Here is a 9,783-nt window from a genome sequence, read left to right as displayed (position 1 = left end):
CCTTGGTGTAGGAGTCCTGGGTAAGATGGGGGTGTCCTGGGTTCAGATCTGTACTCAGACACATTCTGGCTGGCTGTGTAACCCTGGGCAATTTGTTAACTCCTGTTGTCTGACCCTTACCACTCCTGCCTTGCAACCAATACACCGCATTGATTCTAAGATGGAAGGGGGGCGAGGAAGGGAAGAGGGGGGAGAGACAGACAGACAGATAGACTCTTTTTACTCCTCTTTGTCTCATTCTGTGGCTCCTCTTCCTGATCTCTTAACATGGGTGTTTCCCAAGTTGGGTCTCTATGCTTTCCCCTTGACAATCAGGTACAGTCTCAGATTTGTATGCCCAGCCATGACTTCTTTTCTTAGCTCCAGCCTCTCATCTCCTCTTGCCTAAAGGACATTTGTACCTGAATGTCTGTCTCATTGATACTTTAAACTCAGCATGTCCAAAACAGAACTTGCTGGCTTTTCCTCCAAATTCCCCTTCGCCCATACTGCTTCTGTCTGTGGTTATCCTCATTCACTCCATCCTATTCTTCAGAAGTTGAATAATAACTTTGAATTTTCCTACCCCATCAGCTCCCACATTTCAGATACATTGTCCATGGATCTTCCCCAACTTTATCTCTTGCACTGCCTATAATCTGTTTCCATTGACACCATCCTAGTCCAGGACTTCATGACACTTTCCTGATTTTAGTATTTGTTGTCATTCAGTCATTTCAATCTTGTCCTACTCTTCATGAGTTTTTTTGGGCAAAGATACTAGAGTAGTTTGCCATTTCCTTCTCTTAATTCATTTTACAGATGAGGAAACTGAGGCAAACAGGATTAAGGGACTTGCCCAGGGTTACATAACTAGTAAACCTCTGAGGCTGGATTGAACTCAGGAAAATCAGTCTCCCTGACTCCAAGGTCTGGTCCTCTCTCCATTGCTCCTACCTGTGCACAGGACTTGGATGGGTCTAAAACCACCAGCACCACTCCATACTGCAGTCCAGTCACTGTCTTTGTCGCCATCTCTCTGGGGAATGTCATAGCCATGCATCCTTCTTTTGTGGCGCTGGTTAATAGAGTGACTAGACACACTCCCATAAAATGACCTATTTTGAATCCTTGTTCTTCCCTATATAAATATAAATATAATAAATCACCATTTATTAGAAATGCCTATTAGCCAGCATAGCTTTCCTGCCCAATGGATTTCCACCCCCGCCCTCTTCTTTTCCCCTCTCATTTACTCTGTGTCTCTTGTCTTCCAGTCTTTTGGAGAATTGATACATAAGCCATTGCTGGTTGATCTCACCGTAGAGGAAGGCCAACGGTTAAAAGTAATTTATGGATCCTGTGCTGGATTCCATGCTGTCGATGTGGATTCCGGATCAGTCTATGATATTTATCTCCCGACGCACGTAAGAGCCCAGACTCTACAGTTGGTTGGTTGTTTTTGTTTTGTTCTTTCCCTTTCCCCATTCCTACCCCCACCCCTCAGGGTTTGAATGAGTATATATAGTGAGAGTCCTTTCTCCACTCTTTCCAGAGACACTCAGGTTGGCTCTGTCCAAATAACCTTCGTGTTATTATGTTATTTTGGGTCAGATTGGGATGGCCAATGTGTCTTGGGACCCTTGTGGGTACCTTGTCTCTAAGAATCTAGTAGCCCTTAATCTAACCTAGGCAAGGGTTCTAGAAGTTTGGACCACATCTGCTCCTCCATGGGTCTTTCTAGATTAGAGAAACATTCTCTTGGTGTATTATACAATATGGTGCCAGAACGATAGAGATGCTAGAATTTAATCAAGATCACGTGTTCTAAGGGGGACTTGAATTGTACAGTGGTTTGCCATTTCCTTCTCTTAATTCATTTTACAGGTGAGGAAACTGAGGCAAACAGGATTAAGGGACTTGCCCAGGTTACATAGCTAGTAAACCTCTGAGGCTGGATTTGAACTCAGGAAAATCAGTCTCCCTGACTCCAAGACCTGGTTCTCTCTGTGTGCACAGGACTTGGATGTGTCTAAAACCACCAGCACCACCACTCTTTACTACAGCCCCATTGGAACCATCATTATCATGTTGTGTCAAGATCGCTTATGGTTGCCCAATGACTAAAGAGCCCCTGAAGCATTTTTAGAACTTTTTATTTTAATTTTTATTTAATTTGTATTTTATATCCTCAGAAATGGCATTCATGCACTCCCTCAGGCAGCCGAACACCCATCAAAAGACTAGATGGCATATTTATTCACAGCAAAGTCAAACCTCTGTTTTTGCTTTGTTTCTTCTGCAGATTCAGAGTAGCATACAACCCCATGCTATCATCATACTCCCCAACACAGACGGGATGGAGTTGCTAGTGTGCTATGAGGATGAAGGGGTTTATGTGAATACATATGGGAGGATCACAAAGGATGTGGTTCTTCAATGGGGAGAGATGCCTACATCTGTCGGTAAGTATCTCTCAGAACCAAGAAGAGGCTTTTAAAATCAAAGACGTCCTTCTTATGGGAAGGCATTTATTTTAATGCTTTTTGTCTTTTTTAATGCTGAAAGGTCCAGACAACTTGGTGAATGACTGATGAGTTTGAGGATACACTGACAGCCATTTGTAGTTTAGGGAACAAGCCTGTAAAAATATTCCTTTATTTTCCAGATGAAGAAAGCCATCTCTCTTCCCCTCTCTCCCCAGCGCCCTTTTTATGGGTCTACGTTGTCTAGAGTACTAGACGTGACCGTTTTAGCTAGTCTGTGTTATTGTCCTAGAACCAACATGATTCTAGTGAGGTGTGACGTGTGCTAGAAAGGGGGCTGGTGGAGGTAGCTAGAGACAAGTCTCGGAGGAAGAACACTCAGTGAACTTCTTGACTTTGGCACACACAAGCCAGCTTACTTTATAGAGGATGCTGAGCGTCCTTTGCTAGGGGCATCAAAGTCACAAAGGTAGCCCTCAGAGTCCAGAACAGCCCTGAACCCAATTAAAATGGACTTGGGAAATATCAACAAAATAAATAAAAATATACCCCCATGCAAGTCATGTTGATTTGTGATCGTCTAAGTCAATCTGCAGCCATTGTCCCAGCAGCTCTCTAAGCTACAAAACAGATGCTAAGTGACCATCAATAGAGACGACTTCCTCTTTTATGTCATACAAACAAGTCTTTGCGAGCTCATCATGTTCATTGTTTCTTAAAGAACAGTCATATTCCATTATGAATATAATGGGTTTTTGAATAAAAGCCAGAATATGTTTGTGTCATCCCTATTCATTGAGCTGTAAATTTGTTTTTCCTTGGTACAGTGTAGTATGTTTCCCTAGAAATGAAGTACTTCCTTTTCCTCTGTCTGTCTGTCTGTCTGTCTGTCCGTCCGTCTGTCCGGCCCCTCCTTCCCCCCATTTAATTTGAAGCACTTCCCTTCACATAATCCCCTTTATAGCCAAAATGAACACCTTGCTTGTTCCCCCAATTCAACACTATCTCTTGTGCTCACCTGCTATTATTCTGGCTTTCTGCCATCCCTGGATGATTCTCCATCTCTTAGAATCCTTGACTTCCTTCAAGTCTTACCTTTTGTGCTATTTCCCATCAGAAATCCTTCCTGAGTCCCTTGTTAATAATCTCTTCCTTGGATTATTAAGTATATATATTGTTCTTCAGTCCTTTTTAATTGGGTCTGACTTTTATTACCCCATTTGGAATTTTCTTGACAAAGATACTAGAGCACGTTGTCATTTCTTTCTCTGGCTCATTTGACAGATGAATAAACTGAGGCAAACCGGATTAAGTGGCTTGCCCAGGGTCACACAGCTAGGAAGTGCCTGAGGCCAGATTTGAACTCAGGAAGATGAGTCTTTAGGACTCCCAGCAGTGTTCTATCCACTGAACCACCCTGCTATTCGATTAAGTGTATATCATTTGTTAACCACTACCAAAATATAAACTGCTTAAGGGTCAGGACTACTTTCTGTGTTGTCTTTGTACCTTGCACCTAGCATAACACTTTGCAAATATTGGGTGCCTAATAGATTATATTAGTTCAAATCAAACTGCAGTTTCCCAGAATAAAATAGCAAATATCAAAATGGTGACTTGGAAGGCTAGCCTTTTTATTTCTTTAAAGCTCTTTTATTCTTGGTAATCAGTTTCATTTCTGAAATTTTTTCCTCACTTTCCCATATAGCCTTCTCTTGTAACAAAAATTAAAAGAAGAGAAGCAATCAATCAATACATCACTTGATTTCTGAAAGCTTCTCCCTCTCTCCCCATTGCGTCTTCTCTTGTAATAAATGTTTATTGATTTTCTTTTAATTTTTATTAAGCACCCACTATGTGCCAGGTTCTATGCTAAGCACTGGGGATACCAAAAAAAAAAAAAAGATAACCCTTGTCCTCAAGGAACTTATAACCTAATGGGGGGAGACAATGGGCAAATAAATATATACAAAAGAAGTTATGTGCAGTCCTTCTGGTCTCCTAGTTACTGACCTCTACAAAGAACAGGATTTTCTCATTATTTTGGTGAAGCCAAGTTTGTTTATTATAATTTTAACATACAACATTTTCTTTCCTTCTATATTCATTATTGTAGTCACATTCTTCACTTTGTATAAATCTTCCAATGCTTCTCTGAAATTATTCTAGTCATTTTTTTCCTATGCCCCCATAATGTTAGATTTATGTGCTCCATTTTGTTTTAACTGTCCCCTATTTGATGGTTATCCACCTTGTTTCTAGTTCTCCACTGCCTGGGAAAACTGTGTATATTTTATTTTATGTGGAGCGCTAAAATATTCTCTTAAATGTTCTGCTTCTTTGTGTGTATACATACATGAGAGAAATTGTCTATAGGTCTATATTTTCTGAGATAATTATAAAATATAAATAAAATAAAAAATAAATAATTATTTTTCATCTCCTTTTCCTAGCAATTTATTGTATCATTAACACTGTTTCTCTTGCTTTCCTTAAAGCATATATTCGATCCAATCAGATCATGGGCTGGGGTGAGAAGGCCATTGAGATACGATCGGTGGAGACTGGTCATTTGGATGGCGTGTTTATGCACAAGCGGGCACAGAGGCTCAAGTTCTTATGTGAACGCAATGACAAGGTAACATTTTTTCCCCTTAGCTTTTTTCCTTTTCTTTCCACCCCTTTGTGACAATCAATTTGTTCCACCAATTTAGTGAACCCCTTTTTAAAATGATGGTAGTAAATTAGGTACAACATCATCAACAATGCAAATAGTTCTCAGTTTTACAACAAATTTGGTAGTTCTGCATCCTCTTATTTAGGACTAAAACAGACACCATCAAGGTAGAAAGCACTTTACAAGGAAAAATTCTAGCCTCCAAGTCACAGCTCAAAGGATTCATCTTGATGGAAATTATTTTCTTTCTTTTTAATCCTTACCTTCTATCTTAGAATTAATACTGTATTGATTGATATAGGCTAGGCAATGGGAATTAAGTGACTTACCTAGGGTCACAGCAAGGAAGTATCTGAGGCCAGATTTGAACCCAGAAAGATCCATCTTCCTGACTCCAGGATTCCTACTCTATTCACTGAGCCATCCAGCTTTCTTCTTCAGATTATAATAAAATTTTAACATATCCTTTTCTCCTAGGTATTCTTTGCCTCCGTTCGTTCTGGTGGAAGCAGTCAAGTTTATTTCATGACTTTAGGCAGGACTTCTCTTCTAAGTTGGTAGAAGAGGTGTGATCAGGGAATCACTATCACCCAGAGTCTTCAAGATCTTCAGAACTTGGAATTACTTGCAACTGGAGCACAGACCTGCACTGACGCGACATGATGCAGCAAATGTGGGCAGGCATCGCTGGTGTTGGGTGTTCTCTTTCTCTTCCTTTTCTTCCTTCTCTTTTTTCTCTTCTTCCTTTGTTCTCTCTTTTTCTCTTCCTCTTTTCTTTTTTTCTCTTCTCTCTTTCAAAAACCAATCAAGGCTGCCGTGCAGCTGGTGCTGTTCAGATACAACCATCAGGTGCTATAAGTGTGGGGAATTTGGCATCACACTAGAAAGCAACATGTGTCTCCTTCAGCTCCAGAATTCCTTGTTTTTGAACGACTCTGTTTTCTAAGTGTCTAAAGATAGAGACTTTGAACATGCTGTTAGTTTGACTGGAGGGTAGGACAGAAGAGGGTGGAGGCAGTCAGTCTTGCTGAAGCAGAGAGCAGATTTAATATAGTAACATTAACAATGTATTTAATTGACATTTCTTTTTTTTTTGTAATGTGACAATATGTGGACAAAGAGGAAGGTGCAGGTTTAAGAAGTTAATATTTATAAAATGTGAAAGACACAGTGGCTAGGATAACTTTTTTGTGGGGAGGGGGGATGTTTCAGAGGGTGGGTGGGTGGGGGTACAGGGAAAAGGGTCCTGTTTTTGTTTCTTTGGGATTTTTTTTTTTGGCCTGGCCAAGAGCTTAGTCATTTTTCTGTGTACCAGGTTTTGCCTAAAACGTGCAGATGACTTAAAAACAATTTTTTAAAAAATTTGTTCATTTTCTATAATGATTCTGTGTTTGGCCATAACTTGGTTGTGTCACAGTATTAGCACTGCCTCAGTTAAAGGTTTAATTTTTGTTTAAACCTAGAAGTGCAACAACAGTTTTACCATAGTCTGCACTTGCAGAAGAAAAAAAGAAATTCCAAACAACCTATGTTTATTTTTTGCCTACCTCATTGTTTTTAATGCATTAAAATAAGAGGTGGATTAGATAATACTTTTTTTAGAGGAAAACATTAATGTCTAATTTAATCTTAATACCAAAACTACCAGATTGAAAAGTCTGACTGTTATTGTGTAGCCAGTCTCATCAGGCGAAGAGAATTTTTCATGGATATGAGGTGGAGGCGAGAGTGGAATATCCTTATGGCTTCATGACACTGACTAATGTACTTTGCGGACCAAATTTGGGGAAAGCAAAGTGTTACATTTACCTGGTTCCTCTTTAGTGGCAACTATTTGGATGATTTTAGCCTACAACCAGAGAGATTTCAGTTTTCTAAATTCGAGGTTTAGTAGCAGACAGGTAACAATAGACTAGTTCTATAAACTGTTAATGTTGTAGGAAACTTTTTTGGGGGGGAGCGATGTTTTTCTTTTCTAAGAATGCAATGCACTAAAACTATTTTAAGAATGTAGTTAATACTGCTTATTCATAAAACAGCATATACCTGTGTTTTAGATGTAAGATCCAAGCCCTGGCTTTTTTTCTCTCTCTCTTTTCTCTTTCTCTCTCTCTTTTTTTAAAAAAAAAAAAAGACAGTCAGTTTTACTTTGATGACTGTATTCTGGACATTTGTAATAAATGTCTTAAGAAGAATAATTTGTTTAATGGCTACATGTTCATTACTTGAGAAACCTTTGAGTGTATATTATAATCTGTTGGTGATTTAACAATGCACAGTGTCATGACTTGGCCATCTGAATTGGACCTTGTTTATCTTGGACTGGGAGGGCTTTGTTGGCAACCGCCTTAAGCGAAGCTCTTCGTTCTCAGTGTTCCATAGGCTTCATCTTCTGCCATGGTCAGCTTTCTTCGATGGCACGACAGCTGGAGATTTTTCTTAACTTGTTTACCAAGACGCAGATTGCAGAACCGTTTTAACAATCGGTCACACCTACAAACCAAGAGTTTGGTTAATCTATCCCTTCTCTTCCTTGGCAGCCGCTCTGACTGCTGTAACTAACTCCCTGTTTTGAGTTCAGCATTTTTGCCAAAGGCTTTCCTTTGAACTACAGAAACAATTAAAAAAATAACAAAAAAATAGACCAGTGAGAATTAAAAAAAAATTAAGAAAGCCTTACGTTTTGGGGGTAAAATATAATTTTCACTGTTTTGTTTCTAGCCGTGTGACTTTTGGATAGCACTGAAGGCCAAGGCTGAGGGGAGTAGTTTCTTGCCTATTGATTTGTGGTTCAGTCAGGGAGGTACTTTCAATTAGGGAGAGGTTAAGAGCGGAACAGGAATATTCTTGGAAACTGGATTTCATTGCAACAATAAAAAATGATCTTAACAGAATACATTTTTCAGACTAATGTTGATGGCTCAAGACTGCCTTGACAACTCATTACAGAGAAATATGCCCCACCATGCATAGCACAAGCATAAAAAAAAAAAAAAACATTAGGGGCACTGGTTAGTTATGGCAGAAACCTCATCCCATGGCCTTGGCTAACAAGTGCCCAGAACGGTGCCTTGCACTTATTGAATTTTTAAAAATTGAACTGAATAAAGTTTTCTTTAGAAGAAAAAAAAATGATAGTATAAACAGTTAATTCCAGTAAGAAAAAAAAATGATGTAGCAGAAGAACTTGGCATCATTTCCTTACCTTATCCACAGACTTGAAATATCATGTGTTGTGGTCTGTACTTTGGGGCTAATATTTGATTGTAGTTAATATGAATAAATACTGTTTTGTGTGAAATGTATTGGGTGTTTTCAATTTATATTGGAATCTACTTGGATGTTGCTCAGAATTAGACAAAAATGATAAAACTATGATGACAAAAGAAACCAACTGTATTGAAATATTACCACAAAAATATTTAACTAAAAAAATTCCAAGACTTCCAGGTTAAGAAGTACTCTTATGAATGATCCATTGCATTTCTCCCATAAAACATTGTGGGCTATTGAAAATGCAAATTATTTTAGAAAGGGATTCCTTTTCCATTCCACAGAGTCAGTTGTGACTCCATCCACAGATGTGCCAAGGTGGCAAAATTACAAATACCAACAGTATTATGAAGAAGTCATTGCATATGAAACCATGAACTCTGACAGTGATGCTTTTGGAAGCAAAAAACAAAAAGAAACCAGTGACAAAAACATGCTACTAGGTTTAGGCAAAGCTTTAATAAATAATAATGTTGTGTATCTTTTACGTCAGAGTAACCCCTAACTGTAAGACCGCAGTGTTTTTATTTTTACTTTATGCACATGCGCTATGTTGGAGAAGATGTTTACAAAAGTAGTTTGTTACATTAATGTGCATCACTTATTTATGGTTTATTTGAAAGTGATTTTTTTGGTGGGTTATTAGTTTTTCATTATAGTAGTGGTATACTTTTTTTGATGATTTATAACCCAGACTTCTGCTGAGAATAAAAGTTGCTAAACAGTAACGCAAATGACAAACTGTGTTAAAGTTACTAATCATAGAGCTGCATAACAGACTGGTAACAAACATTCAGCCTCTTTTTTTTTTTCCTTTTTTTGCAGTGCTATCTAACTTGTCTTCTGTGTATTATACAAATTACTGTTGTTTCTTCCCACCCTGAACCCCCATTTTTCCTTAAATAAAGTCAAAATGACACCTATTTTATGTGGAATATGTTTGAAATATTTTTTTTTCTGATTCCCTAGATGGAGAAAAGGACGGAGGTTGGAAATATTTTCTTTATTGGCAAGGATCCCCATTTTCCCCTATAACAAGCAAGATTCATTATGGTGCCTGTTTGGCTGGATCCCCGAGAGTGGTTGGAGAGAATTATAGCCCACCTTCCATTAGTAACAGGGTGGAAGGTTAGACATCATCTCACTTTGTGCATACCTGTTTCCTGCATGACTTTACCCAAGGAATAGGCACCGTGCCTCATAAGTAGAATCTTTCTTTCTTAAAGAACTGTCAAGAGTTCTTGTTGACCTGTTATGCAGCCCTTTTTTTCATTCAAGGAAAAAAAGTTGTTGACTCATTTTTTGATAAAGGAATGAATTTTTTTCAAGTCCCATTTTGGTAAAAATTCTATAATATTTGTGTCAATT

The 9,783-nt window shown here is 38.5% G+C and overlaps 1 protein-coding gene across 20 annotated transcripts in view; it reads left to right on the top strand.

Annotated features, from left to right (window-relative positions):
- MAP4K4 (mitogen-activated protein kinase kinase kinase kinase 4) overlaps positions 1-9,350 on the top strand; it is a 258,922-nt gene extending 249,572 nt beyond the window's left edge. For 10 of the 20 annotated variants that reach the window (XM_056808412.1, XM_056808409.1, XM_056808411.1 and 7 more), the window contains 4 exons: positions 1,257-1,406; positions 2,285-2,444; positions 4,964-5,103; positions 5,620-9,350. In XM_056808412.1, coding sequence (XP_056664390.1) covers positions 1,257-1,406; positions 2,285-2,444; positions 4,964-5,103; positions 5,620-5,703 — 534 coding nt within the window. In that variant the 3' untranslated portion in view covers positions 5,704-9,350. Of the gene's footprint in view, positions 1-1,256; positions 1,431-2,284; positions 2,445-4,963; positions 5,104-5,619 lie in introns of all 20 variants that reach the window. The other 10 variants (XM_056808410.1, XM_056808393.1, XM_056808401.1 and 7 more) reach the window with 1 other exon arrangement.
- The last annotated feature ends 433 nt before the right edge of the window (positions 9,351-9,783 follow it).

This window comes from Monodelphis domestica, chromosome 8 (genome assembly GCF_027887165.1).
Source record: "Monodelphis domestica isolate mMonDom1 chromosome 8, mMonDom1.pri, whole genome shotgun sequence".
NCBI lineage: Eukaryota > Metazoa > Chordata > Mammalia > Didelphimorphia > Didelphidae > Monodelphis > Monodelphis domestica.
The sequence above is the reverse complement of the archived record's forward strand: the minus strand, read 5'-3'. Positions and strand labels throughout refer to the sequence as shown.